The sequence below is a fragment of the Halictus rubicundus genome, chromosome 11 (genome assembly GCF_050948215.1).
Source record: "Halictus rubicundus isolate RS-2024b chromosome 11, iyHalRubi1_principal, whole genome shotgun sequence".
NCBI classification, from domain to species: domain Eukaryota; kingdom Metazoa; phylum Arthropoda; class Insecta; order Hymenoptera; family Halictidae; genus Halictus; species Halictus rubicundus.
Genome location: NC_135159.1, coordinates 16,082,663 through 16,098,787, shown reverse-complemented (window position 1 = coordinate 16,098,787; position 16,125 = coordinate 16,082,663). Strand labels below are relative to the sequence as shown.

The 16,125-nt window shown below is 41.8% G+C and overlaps 2 protein-coding genes across 10 annotated transcripts; one reads left to right on the top strand and one right to left on the bottom strand.

Moving 5' to 3' along the window:
* The first annotated feature begins 1,565 nt into the window (after positions 1–1,565).
* Positions 1,566–6,700, top strand: Cdm (importin-13-like protein cdm). 6 transcript variants are annotated; one of them, XM_076796856.1, is made up of 9 exons: positions 1,566–1,587; positions 2,231–2,743; positions 2,812–2,976; positions 3,060–3,206; positions 3,283–3,539; positions 3,622–4,384; positions 4,708–5,617; positions 5,798–5,944; positions 6,036–6,700. In XM_076796856.1, exons 2-9 carry the CDS (start codon positions 2,603–2,605, stop codon positions 6,314–6,316), a joined length of 2,811 nt encoding a protein of 936 aa, XP_076652971.1. In that variant the 5' UTR covers positions 1,566–1,587; positions 2,231–2,602; the 3' UTR covers positions 6,317–6,700. The 6 variants fall into 6 exon arrangements, with proteins under 6 accessions (XP_076652971.1, XP_076652968.1, XP_076652970.1 ...); XM_076796853.1 differs by having other exon boundaries at positions 1,568–1,622; XM_076796855.1 differs by lacking the exon at positions 1,566–1,587 and adding an exon at positions 1,615–1,632.
* Positions 6,701–6,779: 79 nt separating this feature from the next.
* On the bottom strand, positions 6,780–15,992 carry Pcm (5'-3' exoribonuclease pacman). 4 transcript variants are annotated; one of them, XR_013083067.1, is made up of 19 exons: positions 15,761–15,992; positions 15,098–15,538; positions 14,581–15,028; positions 14,222–14,490; positions 14,023–14,150; positions 13,470–13,852; positions 13,100–13,395; positions 12,522–12,814; positions 12,178–12,454; positions 11,827–12,105; positions 11,595–11,752; positions 11,137–11,516; positions 10,517–11,034; positions 8,796–8,873; positions 8,559–8,723; positions 8,245–8,481; positions 7,653–8,075; positions 7,307–7,535; positions 6,780–7,164 (listed from the first exon to the last, which is right to left on the bottom strand). XR_013083067.1 is itself a non-coding variant. In XM_076796850.1 (18 exons), exons 1-18 carry the CDS (start codon positions 15,833–15,835, stop codon positions 7,362–7,364), a joined length of 5,022 nt encoding a protein of 1,673 aa, XP_076652965.1. In that variant the 5' UTR covers positions 15,836–15,992; the 3' UTR covers positions 6,780–7,361. The 4 variants fall into 4 exon arrangements, 2 of the variants coding, with proteins under 2 accessions (XP_076652965.1, XP_076652966.1); XR_013083068.1 differs by having other exon boundaries at positions 6,780–7,138; XM_076796850.1 differs by having other exon boundaries at positions 6,780–7,535.
* Between the last annotated feature and the right edge of the window lie 133 nt (positions 15,993–16,125).

The following is a 16,125-nucleotide window of genomic DNA, read 5'->3' as shown; positions in this document are numbered from 1 at the left end:
CATTGAAGATGGGGGCCAATAAATTTCTTTTTATTATTGTCGTTCATATAGTTTCAACCAATCAAAAGTGCTCTAAAAGCTTTTGAAATTAGGACAATAACACGAGAGTATGACAAATATGCGTATACATATATATACGTATATATATCAATTCTCAGATAATACTCGTAATCATAATACTTGTAAATTACATGTCACGTTCGTTTGAAATATAAGCAGAAGGCAGAAGGAAGGTATGCTATGTTGTACTATACGTATAAATACAATAAAATCATTCAAAATGAAGCTTAAGCTTCGTTCGAAGAATTCTTCGAACAGAGGAGATATTTATTTTGAAGTATTTCGTATGTGCAATTATACGATGTAGATATATATATATATATATATATATATATATATATATCTACAGAATCATATATGATTATTCGTGCATTTTCAAGCGGTTACAAGACTGAAAATTTCGTACATATTTATATATTCCGTGCTTATGCAACTAATAAGTATGTGTTGTTATCTACCGATAACTCGAATTGTGACTGTGACGCATTAATAAATTACTTGGAAGAATTTACATAGATAGTGTAAATTAGTAAACCTTTCAAACTGTCGTATATGTATACTTATACTTAGAACACTTAGAACCAGTTTAAACTGGTCAGAGGTTCGATCGAACGAATAAACGTAGTGATCGATTGTTTCGTTGCTTCGTAGCGATACAGTGGAATAAAATTGGTTGATTTGTATAATATAGGTATAGTATAGGTATTTGCATTTAGAAGCAGTTCGGTGGAATCGTGTGCCAGAGTTCCAGCTCCAAAAGACGAACAGCGACATCTACGGTGAAATGGTGAAGCAGCGAGTTAGCGATTCTATACCGATATGGATGTTTGCATTACCGTCGTAGATAATATAGGTTGCAACTTGCAACCTCGCCAATCATCTGAACACGGTATCGTTGAATGTATTGTACCACAGACGAGGTATAAGGAACTTGGTGAGAAAACCAACTTGGAAAGAAAAATTTTTTTAATTAATAATAACAGTAGCTAAGTATATGAAAAAATTTAAGATAGTGTTGATGACAATAGCTCATTATTAAATTAATATTCAGGATGGTCGCTTTTAAACTTCTCTATGAAATCTGTATTTGTTCGAATTTTTCCGGGTTTTTCATTTTTTACAACTACAGTTTGCAACTACAAAATTGGAAAAAAATAAAATACGTATCATTACAATTAATATTATTCTTAATTTATATTAATTAGAGATTTTGTACAGAAGATTTACATGTTAGTTACATATTTCATATAAAACAATTAAGCTGTACGTTCTAATCCTGGTTAAAAAAAATACAGTGCGTTCGGTTTTATGCTAAAAGACGGCCCGGTTCTGTTCCAGGAAAGACGACACGGTTCTGTGCCATGCTAAGGCTGAGCAGATGTCAGCACTATATCGGGAACGCCGAAAACCCGGGCGTGAGCACTCTCCTATCCTCTCTGTTAATTGCTGTTAATAGGAATATAGGAATTTTCGAGGCATTTTCGTAGACTACACCTCCTCGATTCGACCGCGCGTCACGCTATTTTGGTAAACAACAGGCTTTAAGGCAGTTTTGCGTGAATGTACGATATCGTATGTAGATCAAATAATATTCTGATAATACTTATCTTATTTCGGTTCTTCCTTGTTATCTGTCTACGCTGCTTATCAGAGCTAGACAGGGCAGTTATATTAATTAGTAATAAATATAGAACAAATAATGATACATGCGTACACATATTACAATACCAATGAAAACCCAACAAATAGTGGCGGGCACGCAACAGGAAAGGTTAGGTCCTAGGTGTTAGGTTAGGTTGAAAATACCAAAATAGTGGCGGGTAGATAATAGGAAAGATCTTGTATTTGTACTATTTACACTTTCGAAAGTTCCAATCTTCACCATGTACGTACGTATGTACATGTGTGTGCATTTACATGTATTCACGGGCGCACATGTATCTAATCAGCTGTTACATATTTTTCGAGGTTACTTTGTCAAGTCCCTGTTCGCGTAGACTTATGTATTTATGTATGTACTTATGTAGTAGACATGCGAATCCTCCGCGTACCCTCGAAATCGTCCGGATACGAGTCAGGCTAGAACGTGATCCAATGTCCGTGGTTTTCTAGCATCGAGGTTCGTTTGGTATCGTCGCGCCGTTTCTCATTGAAATTTCTCTAATTCCAGTAGCCGATATATCTGACGATAGAAAGTGTCTGAAACGTTACGATGAAAATGAAATTTGCACAAACAACGAGTACGGCCGGAAAATGTGATTTGCGCAACTCGTAAGGTCGTCAAGGTGGCTGGAAAGGACCGTGTAAACATAGGGCGTTTTGTTGTTCACTCACGTGAACCGTTCAAAGGGCCGCGAACTGTCCAAATGACTTTCGAGGAAGATGATAATCACGTCGCCAATCAACGAAACGAACTGAGTACAAACACTGGCAGAGGTGGTCTCTCGCTGACAATGAGACCCTCCTACGCACAACTGGATAAATAATATATTGAAACGTTTAGTCGCAGAAGGTTTTATCAAAAGACAAAGATCGATCTGGAATGGATTATACAACGGTGATCGATCAGGCTGTGAAACAGTTCTACTCCGACGGAAACAATGACGTACATCTGTGGCTCCTGCAGGTACAAACTTCTCCGCAAGCTTGGACCTTTGTCTGGGAGCTCCTGCAGCCTTCGAGGGTAAGCGTGTTTCGTTCTTCTCTTGTATTATTCGACCATGGTTAACGATATATCTCCTCTATTTTCAGTCGTGGGAGGTACAATTCTTTGCAGCCACTACGTTGCACACCAAGATTTCTAGACATTGGGACGAAGTGCCCAAGAACGAGTATTTCGTGCTGCAAGATCGTTTGCTCAATTGTATAAAGCAACCCAATATACCAAAGTTCATTCTATCGAAGCTTTGTCAGGCGGTAATGTCTTTTCTACGGAGTCGATTACGAAACGGAACGTGTGCTTTACAGGAGATAAAGAATGTGTTTCTCTGTGGTTTTAGTTGGCTGCATTCTTAGCGAACGTTAGCGATATGGATAGCGTGGAGGAAAATAAAAATGTTGTGGTCGAGCTGATGGACATGTTGCCCTCCGATTCTCTTCCTATGTTGGAATTGTTATTGCTTACGCTTTCTCTGTTACCTGTAGAGGTAAAGTTCACCTGTTACGTCTGTGCGACGCCGCCGCGTCTTATCGTATTAACGATTGCAATCAATTTGATCACAGTTTGGAAGAAAGTACGAAGCAAAACGAACGAAATTACACGAAAATTTAACGAACGGATGGTACAAAACGACATGGTTCCTGCAGCAAGTATTCGCCATGTGCAATCCAAATTCTCCGGGCAGCGACATCGCGTTACACCTGCTGGCGATGGAATGCACGTTATTCTGGCTGAAAGTTGGATGTGATCTACCCCTGCATGCAACGGGACAAATATACCATCATTTGCTAGTCGCTGCCGCTTATTACGCGCCAAGCAGGTACGTCTGTCCAAGTAATATAATAGACCGTCGGAGGTTCTCGTCATTCGAAATAAAACAGATTCTTTTCTACTACCGGAAGGGATAACGCGAAAGAGGAAAACAGCAAAGGTTGGGAGGTGGTTCACGAGTGCTTACATACGATCGTGAACCATTCCGGGCTCCGAACCAGGCCGAATACGATATGGAACTGGGCTCACAGCTTGGTGTCCATGGCGAGACAATACAACGGAAAGTACTTTTGCGAGATTCTAACTGCTATAGGAGAGCCGTATAGCAGAACTTTTTTACGCGCCCTACTGGAAGAAGGAAACGAAATGCGGAAATCAACGTCGGAGGGGTTGATCGAGTTGCTGTTACAGTGTTCGGAACAAGAGGGTCGCTACCCCACCGACGAGACGCGTAGCTGCATCCCGTTTGGTTTTTGGTTCTCGTTGCAAGACTATATTTTTACCCTCGACCAGCCGTACGAGGGTCGTGCTGTGCAAGTCCTGAAACCAATTTACGCGAGACTGGCGCAAGCTTTGTTGCGAAAATCCACGCTCCCTTCGTCTGTCAGCGAAGCCGGGGACAAGAACGAACGAGAACTTTTCCGATGCTACAGACAAGACGTTGCGGACACTCTGGATTACTGCTACAGGGTACTAGGACAAGACATGCTGATACTCCTCGGGCAGAGGTTGAGTCGATCGTTGGACGGAATGGAACGATGGACGGAGGTCGAGTCAACGTTGCATGCCTTCGAAGCGCTGGCCGATAGCGTCAACATAGAAGAATCGCATTACATTCCTGCTCTGATGGATTTAGTTCTGTCTCATATTCCATACGACCTGTATCCTGGAGAGGTACAACAGAGGTTCCATTCTGGTGAACCTGCTGAACAGCTACACCTACCCTTTCCGATTTGGATATTTTGCAAAAATATATATATTATAAATGGATCGCGCGTTTGGAGTTATGCGTTTATTAAAAAACTGGGTAGGGGTTTCGTTGAAAATATTGAAAAGATTAAAGAGAAAAAGAGCTTTTTTCTTTGCGTGCTAGCGACCTATTGTTAGTTAGTTAGTTAGTCCTAAATACTAAGGAAACTGTAGCTGTTCAGCAGGTTCATCCCGATTCTGTTTCGCGCGTGGAACAGTGCCTTCAATCTTGCCGATTCTGTCTCTAGGTACTGGCTTGTGTTTGTACGACGATGGGCAGGTATGCCGAGTGGATCGGCATGCACCCGGACCCCTGGCTCGAGAGAGTTTTGCAAGTTATAACGTTGGGTTTGACTAGGGGCTCGTTGACCGCGCCTCCCGCCAGCATGGCTCTGAAGGACCTGGTGAGAGAGTGCGAGCAACACCTGACGCCTCTCGCGCCGTCTATCCTGAACATCATCGAGCGAACGCTACCGACCGTGACGCCCGGATGCGCGGAGGGCTTGCGTCTGATGTCCGCGGCCGGCAAACTGTTGAACACTTTGTCGACGGTCGAGGAAAAGTTAGCCCACCTGGACGCCACGTTAGGTCTATGCATAATAAAGATCAAACAGTTATTGGAACAACCGTTGTTTGTAGCCCGCATCGCGGTGACCAATCAACTCAAGATGGCCACGATGTTCCTCTCCGACCTGGAGGGCTCCATCGGGAAGTCCGTGTTGGACGGACTTCTGCCGATATTCAATCAGATTATCGGCCATCCCGAGTGGAGCCAGGACAATGCCACACTCGAGGAGATGTATGCCTGCGCGCAGAAGTCTTTGTTGTCGTTGTTGCACCCGGAAGTCGACACGCGACCGCTTCTCCCGATCTTGACTACGTCGTACAAGAATTGGCCTCATCCCGCCGCGTTGGATCTACTCCGACAGCTGGTGCTCTTGCTCGGCCGAGACCCCGAGAACACGATAGGTCGCGTTTTCGCGGAATTGAGTTCTGTCACGCTGAGCGGTGTCAGAGCTTGCCGATCCGTGCCCGGTAACTTGTCCGACTGGGCGGAACTGATGGAATCCTACCTCAGATTACTGGCGCACACTTGCAAGAGAAATCCGAAAATGTTGCTGCAAGTCCCGGATCAAATACCGGAAATGTTACAGTGCGGTAAGCCTTTCTACACTGCCAAAGTTAGTGGACAAATTAACGCGTCGAGAGAGAGAGAGAGAGAGAGAGAGAGAGAGAGAGAGAGAGAGAGAGAGAGAGAGAGAGACAGAGAGAGAGAGAGAGAGAGAGAGAGAGAGAGAGAGAGCTAGCTCTATTTTGATCGTATAATGTATTTTTCAGGAATGGATTGTCTAATGTTACCGGAAAACGAAACGGTGAAGGCAGCCGGATTGTTCTTGACCCAAGCCATTATGCAAGGCTCGCAATTCGAGACCTTTATCAAACCGGTTGGCCAGGAACTTGTTTTCGTAGTGATGCAGTGCGTGGGTGAGTAGTTTTCCGAGATAATTCGCAAGTTGCGTTCAACACAGCCAACCGTGTTACGTACAGTTGATTACATGTCAAATAATAACGATAGGTGGCAGAGTGCCGCGGAATAGTCTAGACCCACATGCAGAAGTCTTGGTGGCGTTGAACAAGGAGTACATCAAGTGGATGATGAATTGGCTCCGAATCGCGATCGAGAAACTCCCGGGACAGTTTTTGGTCCCTCAAGTACAAAAGAATGCATTCTTAAGTCAGGTTGTCAAAGAGAGAAAGAAATATCAGATGAGTGATATCCTGAAGGAGTTCAGTCTGCAGAATTTGGTAATGAAAAAGAATACCGGTTGTATCGATCAGTCGAATACTCGGTCATGAAACTATACTGCGTAATAAAAAGCTGCATACCGTGTAAAATGTGTTTCGCCGCGACTAGAATTAATCACAGTGTAATAACGTTTTATCTTTGTATGTAACGAATGATTTTGAACAACTACTGACGATGGTGGATCAAAGTAACGAAATAGAGAACAAGACAAAGTAACGTTAAGTAACGTTAAGTAATTAAGTAATGCATCGTTCTTTATTCATTTTCATTGATCAGTGCATTTAAAAGAATTTACAAACACAATATGTACGTGACCACCCACCCCCCAACCCCGCCCCCGCCATTCTCTTTTTTTTTATACATAAAATCATCATTCTTTTGTAAATGAAAACAAAAATTCGTACAATCCTGAATAAAAATAGTCGAAAGGTCAACCACATACCGAGTCATATGAAAAAGAAGAAACAATGATTATGTATATAGCGGTCGATTACACTTAATCAATTAAATTCCTTTTTCTTTCTTTCTTTTTTTAACTAAATTAAACATTCATCTACGTATATCAAGTTTTGTTACGTTTGCTATAGTAGTCAATACTGTTCTCGCACGCACAACTCCAAACCGTACGTATAAAAATCAATTAGTTCAAATTATTTTATATATCAGTGTCAATCATTTTGTTACAATGATTATTATCTTTCGACGTCGTGTGTTCCTTCTTTTTTTACAGTAGAACGAGCTTTCAAAAAAGAAATCCAAAGTATTGCTACTTACAAACTGAGTATTATATACATAGGACTTTAGCTTCTTCGAAGTTTGTCGTGATTTTTTGGCGCGTTTACACACACGTGTACCAATGTCGTATTTGGAATCTTTTATTACAAAATATAAAAAAGAACTGTGAAAGACAAATAATATATATGTATATGTATATACAGGGCGAAGCAATAATTACGTTCACCTTGAATATTCAAGATGGACCTAGTTATTACTCCGCCCTGTATACACACGTGTGTGTGCATATATATAAACGTACATACATATACACATATATCAACAGTTTACGACGTGCATCGTTACATCGGCAATGCCTTTTTAAACCGCATCTTTTCTGCGATTCGTTTCCTCGGTTTGCGAAGGTATGCAAAACTTGGCGGCGATCCGCGACTTCTTAGGCTTCGCGATGGGTTGCGTGTTTTGTACTTGTTGATTGGAGCTGATTTGTGTTGATTTCTGTTTTTCCGTAGCTACCGTAATGGGCACTGGTTTCTGAAAAGAAAAAAAAAAAAATATATATATATATATATATATATATATATATATATAGACTTTCGAAACAACGGTCCAGATCGAAACAGTTTCTCTGATAAAACTTGGACGCGTTACCTTGGCAGGCAATTCTTTCTTCTTCTGCTGAACTACCGGTTGAGGATTGTCTTTGGCACTTTGGTTCGGTTCCTTAGCGGTACCGGCCTGTTTCGCCACGATGTTCCTACTTTTCTTCTGCGCTTGCAGCGGAACAAACGACGTGCTGTTCTTTATCTCAGTCTTCGGTTCGTTTTGAGCCGATTTCGGTTGAGGGAGATGCATGTATTGATTATTCTGTTTGTATGGCTGGTGATAACCGGTGCTGTGCTGTGCCTTTGGAGTCCACTGGGGAAAGTGTTGTGGAGGTTGAGGTGTCGGTGGGAAAAACGGCGGTCCTGGAGGTCTCAGGTTCGGCGACCAGGGGTTATTTTTTCGAGTAGCGTACCAACGCGGCGGTGGCGGAATCTTCATGCTTGGTAGCACGTTGGACAAATTCAATTCCTGATTCGTGAAACGGAAATGACAATGAATTTTCAAAATAACAAAGCAATGAGGAACCGTAGGATAAACTCTCTCTCACTCTCTCTCTCTCTCTCTCTCTCTCTCTCTCTCTCTCTCTCTCTCTCTCTCTCTCTCTCTCTCTCTCTCTCTCTCTCTCTCTCTCTATTACCGTGTAGACTTTCTTCGCCGCGCTTCCCGCAGCTTGTTCGTGAGTCCCACACGGGTCGCTGACAAACGATCTCTTATCCGGTAAAACGAGCTGTGCTCGTATTAGATTAGTGTCCCCGTCGGTGAAGTAGCTGTAACGAGGCATTCCGATTCCGGTGAGTTGATAGTAATGCAACAACTGCGAGCAGTACCAGATCGGCGTCTTCTCGTCCTTCACTTTCTCGCTTTGTCGAGCATGCTGCAATAAATCAGATCTTCATGAAAATCAGGCTCTTGCCAATTTGCAAACAGCAAGATTCTGTCTTGAATGTTTACATCGAATAACTGTTGCACCAAAGGCGGTGTGTCCAATACTTTATTTTCCTTTTGGGGAACCGTGTTGCTGGAGAGAATCTTCGGCGGCGCAGATTGCGCAGTCTGTTGTGTATTTTCATCGGAAATTTTCAAGACTGCCTTCAAGAAGGCACTCGGATCTTGCGGCTGAAATATACCAATCGAAAGCTCTTCAACCGATGATGAGTAAAATTAGAGATGTCGTAGAATGATACTTACTGTACTTTCAGGGAAACTTTTATTCATCTTGGAATTCATCGGTGTTTGTATCACAGTCTTTACAGGCTCTGATGGTTTCTATCGGAGAAGCACAAGGTTATCTATACGACTCGATTACACGACAACGTTATCTAGTAGGTATTCGGTATAAGTGTTTAACATTGATTGTCTACATTTATGGCGTGCATGCTGGTTAGATGGTCTGCTAGACGCTTCCCCCTTTTTACTATTATGCTGAACAGCCTCCTCTGTATCTATTAGAATACAATAATCGCAGTGATTATAACAGCATTTGCATAGGATTAGTAGCGCGTGCATTTATCATACAGGCCACCTCATCAGCATGATCTCTAAGAACTATAGAAGAAAAGAAAGAACTTGTAAAAAGGTGCAATGGAGTGTAAGCATCTCGAAAATAACTTCGAATCGAGAATACTTTTTTTTTTCTTTGTACAGTTGTATCGAACAAAATAATTTGAAGATAAACAATTTTGCAAAAATTAATGGGGGAAGGGGCTGCACAGCCTGAAACTTACTAATAGGATTAATTGTTATTAGAAATATTAAAATGTACCGATAGCGCCTATAGTTTTCGTTATGCGTTATGTATTACTGAATTGTTATCTTTGATATTGCAATCTTCATGTTCCTAGAGATTCATTAATCTTCGTGTACGATTCAATTCGTCGTTACGTTCATACTTTTCGATTTTCACTATCGAAACAACGCAGATCGAATGGTTTGTTTTAAAAATCGCAAACGGTATCGCGTTATCAATGATTCCTGTACACTTTGTACATGTTTACGAGACGAAACGTTAATAAAGGTAAATGCACCGAAATGGTTCAGGCTGAATTGACAGGAGCAATGCAGAATGCAGGAAGCATTCGAACTACTAGGGACATCTATGCGAATTCAAGCCTCTGCCATTGGTTGACAGATGGCAGTTGCGCAACACGAAAGTCGTAGGGAATTTGTTCCACGCTCTAATTGGTTGCAGCGTGCAGTAGTGGGGATATATATAAACGTGCAGTGTCCAAACGAAAATTTGGTCGTACTTCCGAAAACCCCCATGCTCCGAATTGGCTGAAATTGTGTAAATAGGTTTTTCGTTTTTCGACAAAAATCTGCGTCACGGAAAAACATTTCGTACCATTCGAGTGTCACACTCTATGTTATCGACACAGTTATAACCGCGGTTTATTAAACATCTACTTCTACGAATGAATAGAATGTTCCTAAAAACCTAATTCAAGCTTGTAACTTTGGTCATTGTAATTTCTGTCAGCCGTCAGGGATAAAATTTTATACTCCATTTTTGCATTCCGCGTGTCCGAAGGAGAGCCAAAACATCGAAAATCCTTCTCGTAATCATGATTTTTGTCGAAAACGAGCTACTTAAAAGATTGAAGCCAATTCGAAGAAATTCGAATCTATTCTTTGAATGCGGGATAAAATTTTCTGAAATTACAACAAAAAAAAAAAAAAAAAAAAAAAAAAGAAAGAAAAAACAAAAACCGTTCCATAGTTTTCGGGGAGAAAAAAATGTGAAACATTTATTTTTAGACTGGTGAACCGAGTGACTCCCCCCGTAACAAATAAAGCAAGTATGCAGTGCTGCTGTTGCGCGTGCGGGTTTCGAGCTCGGTGCATCTCTAACCTTGCTGCAATCTGTATCGAAACGTACTGAATACTGCTGGACCGTGTGTGTACATACATACCGTTCTGGTGAGCTGCGGCTTGTGCAGCTCGTTCCACAGGGCTTGGAACTCCATGGTTGGTTTGGCCGTCGACTGCCTGTTCTCGGGGGCCGCGGATGAATTTTGGTGTGCAGCGCTCTTGATCATTCTGTTAGTCTCTGGGATCCTGGCGACTGCGACCTCCCGAGGACCGCACTGTTTCCACTTGAACGAGGACGATGGCGCTAGACGGACCTCCTGGTCGGCCGTTTCATTGTCCCTGGTCTGGACGATCCGCGGGTTCGGCCAAGCCTCTGGCTCCTGGCCTGGCAACTGATTACGCTTCTTCCTGTAGGACGCGAAAGCGCTCGAGTTTGCGCGCGAGTCAGCAGCCGTCTGATTGGACGGGACTCTCCAGGATTCCATGGATTCTACGTTCTCCTCCGCTGCCGACCTTGCTCGGCCGTGTCCCATTCTCTCCCCATGACTGATGTTGATGAAATCGAGCGCGGACAGCCGGTACCCGCGAAAATCCGAGCAGCCGTTTATCGCCAAGCCGCCTGAAAGCAATCGAAGCAAAATTCCCGTGTAAACGCGATTACGCCCGCCGGATTGCGTCTGTAGTTAGTCTTTTACTTTGAAAATGGATATGCTTCATTTACATGTAAAGGTTCTATCGAAAACAACATCGTACATCGTCTCCAACGGGTTCTCCGCTCTCTGAATACCTATTACGGTACCCTTGTAACCTAAGGGAACAGTGAAATTGTCTTTGACGCAACAAACCCTGTCCAACAGATAGGTTTGCGTGCTCGGATCGGGTTGCGCTTTGCGTAAATGCAAACCGGGCTTGAACAGCAGATGAGGCTTCACCTGCATCGGCACAAGCTTCTCTTTAGGCTGATCTGCAAGAAATTCGTCGACAGTCTCTTCGATCTCCTTCACCAAGCTTGACTCGGCGTTCTCTGTACCGCACGGACAGCTTTTCAAGTCTTGCAGCTGTTCTTTCAGCCAGTTCATCAGATCGTTCAAGACCCCGGATCTGAAACACAGAAATACGAATAAATAGACCGTGAAATGAAATTCCAATTGATCTCCGAATGGAATCGATCAAACTCACTCTCCGTCGAATAACTCTTTCTCCGGGATAACGTTCCCAATATTCTGTGAAAGTCTTTCGAACAAATCAGGATACTTTGTCATGTAATCGCGGGTCAATTTGACCACTTTGGTACTATACAGCCAATGGCCATTCTCTTTTCGAGTATAGCCTACTATCTATAACGAGAGATACGTGATGTGAAATATACCGAATACGTACTTCGCTGAACGTTCAATAGTCGATCGCTTACTTCCTCGTTTTTCCTATTGAACTTCAAGTTTAAACCGATATTATGCTTGATCTCCTTCTGACTCGAGTCATCGGAGTTTGGCTTCACGTAAATTGTTCCGGTCACTCGGCTCAACATATGGCTACTTATGCCCAATCTCTGAGCAACCGTGCTTCCTATCATGTATTTAGTCCGAAATGTGTGATGAGTTTGTTTTATCGCTAACAGCGATGGTTCCGGGCTCGCGTTTACCGATACTCTGATCCTGCCCGACTTCTTCGAGACCGCTGGCTCGACTACCTATCGAAAATGAATTTGCTTCTTAACATAAAGACGTTCGGTGGACAGAAGATCGAATTCATATCCGCGTACCGTGCCCATTGCGCCATAATGGGGATGTCCCAACATGAAGCACACGTTTCCTGGCACGAAAATATCATCGACGGTCTTGTACGTTGCCACGCTAGACTCATAGACAGATATATCTTTCACTATCGTTTGGTATGCGTAACTAACCGGCGTGTCCGACCATTGTTTCTCGAAAAACAATTTTCCTTGAGGGCCGAACACGTATTTGCTCCCAATTAGTGGTCGTGCATGAACTAAGATTCTTATCTCGTCTAGGTCTATGCCTAGACGACCTTTGTACCTAAAGATTGTAACGAGTATATAAAAAATTTCAAGCTGCCAGCAATTATATGAATCGTCAAACTTACGCCTCCGTGATCTGTTTCGCTTGAGTGATCCATAGCTTGTGATACACGCCCTTCAGCTCCTCTTCCCTCACGTTCTCGCGAGAATAGCCCATTTGGTGATCGATTAAACTTAACTTTGTCTCGTTCGCTAAAACAGCTACCACTTGCGCTTCTGTCAGAAAAGGCCATTCCACATACACAGTTTTACCTACCAATTCGGACGCCATGCATGTTAAATCTTTCTCCAGCGCCGACGGTGGTGTTATGTGTAAAATCATACTATCCTTGTACGAGTGGTGTTGGAACACTTTGACCTGTGCAACAATGTATATATATATATATATATTTAGACTGCGTTAGTCCATATACAATGGCGTGCGAAATTAAAGGATCACCGAATTTTCGTTCAAAGTGTTGTAACTCGATGAAAAAACCGTCAAGATTCAAGCTTTAAAACGAGACCGAGGGAACGTTTCATGAAACGAGACCGACGTTTTTCATGAAGTTGCAACACTTTAAACGCGGGCAGTTTTTAAACAAAAATTTAGCGATCCTTTAATTTTGTGTAAATGTAGTTCCAAGTAAAATAAAAACTTCACCTTGGCCTTCTCCAAACTGGCAGTATGCTTTATGTATTTCAACGTAGGAAAACCAGGACAATATATATCTAATTTTACATTTGGATGCAGTCCTTTGATTAATTTCGATTGTGGAATTAAAATATCTTTGTAATCGATTGACTGCACCTCCGCATGGTTGTGCGGAGTGTCAGGGAAATATTCTGGTGCTTCGTAAACACCTCTATCCTCATCTGTGTAAAAATACAAACACATTGGTCCATGTTTGTTCCTCGCGAGTTCCTCAGGAGTTAATTCGGAGTAGTGTTGTGCCATAGCTGTAAAATATAGTGAAACAGCGTGATTAGCTCTTTTCACAGAAAGCAAAGTCCGTGAAATTAGTTCCACTTACCTCCCAGAAGAAGTTCCTCGTCTATAAACGGAAGAAGTACAACAGCCTCCCATTCTTGCTGTTTTCCGTTTAAATCTGTGTAAAAATCTTTTGGATAATACTCGATTATGGGGGACTTCTCGTCGGTCAGTAACGACTGAAACGCTGTTGGTAATAACTTTCTACTGTACGGTGGCAGTACAGCCAGTAGCTGTTCGAACGGTAAAAATGGTCTCCCTAAATCAAATTCTAGTTTCAAATCCTTGAAATCCCTTATGTCTGAAATGTAAGGCGCGTAGTGGTACGGATAATACCACGACCAACTGCAGCATCCGTTATAGTAATAGTTTAAATTCCACTGTATAGCTCTGACGTACGCTTCAGCTTGTGTCCGTAGGAACTTCCTAGAATGTAATTTCATGCGTGTAATTCAGATTTGCGCAAAAGTTATTTCGAATGACCAATAAAAATAAAAATAAAAATTTATTCGAATAATGTGCCGAATTCTGATGTAATTAAAGCAGATTACATATACAGGGTGTTTCTTCTTACGTAGTCAGTTACGTACACTTACTCGTCTATATTGTTACATTCCAATTTTTGCATGTAGTATTCCCTTTTATGTTGGATAAACTCCGGATCATACATTTCGTCATCAGACACTTCATCGTCATCGTCGTCTTCGTCAGACCTTCCTTGCCACTGCATTAAAAAGTATTAAACGAAAGGTTCCGCAGGGGTAATCGTGTAGTACATCTCTAAGTAAATACCACCTCCGCAGCTGCCATCTCAACAGGGATACAGAAAGGACCAATCTCTACGTCTGGTTCTCTTTCCGAGGAAGAAATAACAACGTCACCATCTTCTTCTATTATTTTACAGATCGATTTATCGCAATCCGTAAAACGTTTCCCCATTTTATTTTCAAGCTCCCCTAGATCTGCGTTTTGCATCGAAAACTGTAGAAGGTCGAAACGACTGAGTTTTTCCATTAATTTCTCGAATCTGCCTAATCTTAGCGTTCCCGTATCGTTTATGTATCCTACAAGAAAACTGCATTTTTAAGTAACATCTGAAAGGTGTTTGATTTTTCTCGAGGAGGAGTTCTTCTCTCTAAACAGCACGTATGTACCTTCTAAAGTTGGCAACACCTCCATATACACTTGATACAATATGGAATGTGCTCCGTGCGCGATATGTAAATTCGGCAAGTGTGGAACAAAGTCATTCCCTACTAGAAAACCCATTAGAACCCAATCGTCGATAATCTTCTCGATATCGTAAGGGAACGGCAGTTTTTCTCTCAACGAAGAGAACTCGTGATCTATATACTCTCTTAACAGAGATAAATGAAAGAGACAGAACTTTGTCTCTTCCGGAGTTTGAATTTTCGTTTGTTTTTTACCAAACTTTACTTCCTCCCTCAATAACGTGAAATATGGTTCGTGTGTGCACAGACCCAACATTATTAAGTCTGCGTCTAAACCGTATAAACAATGTCTAGTATTTGGATTGTAGTCCGGTTGGGCCTTCATATAACGAATATAATCCATTATTTTATGTTCTCCTTCTCCCGGGACCTAGAACAATATTCATGTATTCTCGTACTCCTGGAACCATCCGTTTTCTTACTTTGCATATCTTTATACCCGAGATCCACTAAGTATAACTTTGCACTTCTGCCAAAGCACATCGGTTGAAATCTTGTATGAAATAAAATATTTCAACTGTTCGTCCAACTTGGCCATAAACAAAGTTCCTGGGGTTATACAATTCGAATCGAATCTGTTTTGTATGTCTACTTCGCCATCTTGGCCCTTCGCGTTAGCTTCTAATGCCTCAGATTCTTTTGCGACTCGGAAACGTCTACTCCTCTGTTGATTAATTTTTGCCCTTGGTGCCACACCGTCGATCGATATGAAAAACAACTTCTGTGGTTGTATTATATTAAATAAAATTTCAATGTAATGAAAGATATTTTTGAATATAGTCTCCTCGGTGATACGAAACGTGATGTCCACGTCGTTGGGATGTGAGCATCCATGTATGATACCGTTCACGTCTAAATATAAATTATCAAACACCGGTATCTGTGAACAATGAAATAGCCATTATTCTCGTTGGTACTAACCAACATGCAAATAAACTGATAATAACAATTGGAGAACAGTCTAATAAGAATTGATCATCACGCGAAGGAATAAAGAACGATACAACCCGTTTTTAAAACGGGAAACAATTAATGAAAAAACTCGTACAGACACGTGGAACCATAAGGCACGCATTGTTTTGTTTCCTTTTCCAGGAATTACCTGATAGTCCTTTAAAAATTGGCAGACACAAGGATATCTTTCGCTTATGTATCTAAAGAACTTCGGTACCCCCATTTCAGTCGCAAAGTTCTTCTTTGAATAGTTCCAAGATTCTGTGCGATTTGCACGGTCAAAACTGAAGATTTCTTAATCAACAGACTTTTTACAAATACTAAAAAAACCGTGTCCTTAACTTTAACTTTATCGACTTTGCTTCAATGCATTTGTACATAAATCGTCTTTCGTATAGAAAGGAAAGTTCGATCAAGTAGTGTCAGGTAACGCAGCGCTCGAATGGCGAACAATGGTAACTGGTTCTCCTTAAAACGAAAACACTATGCACAATTGATAACGCAGTATCGTGA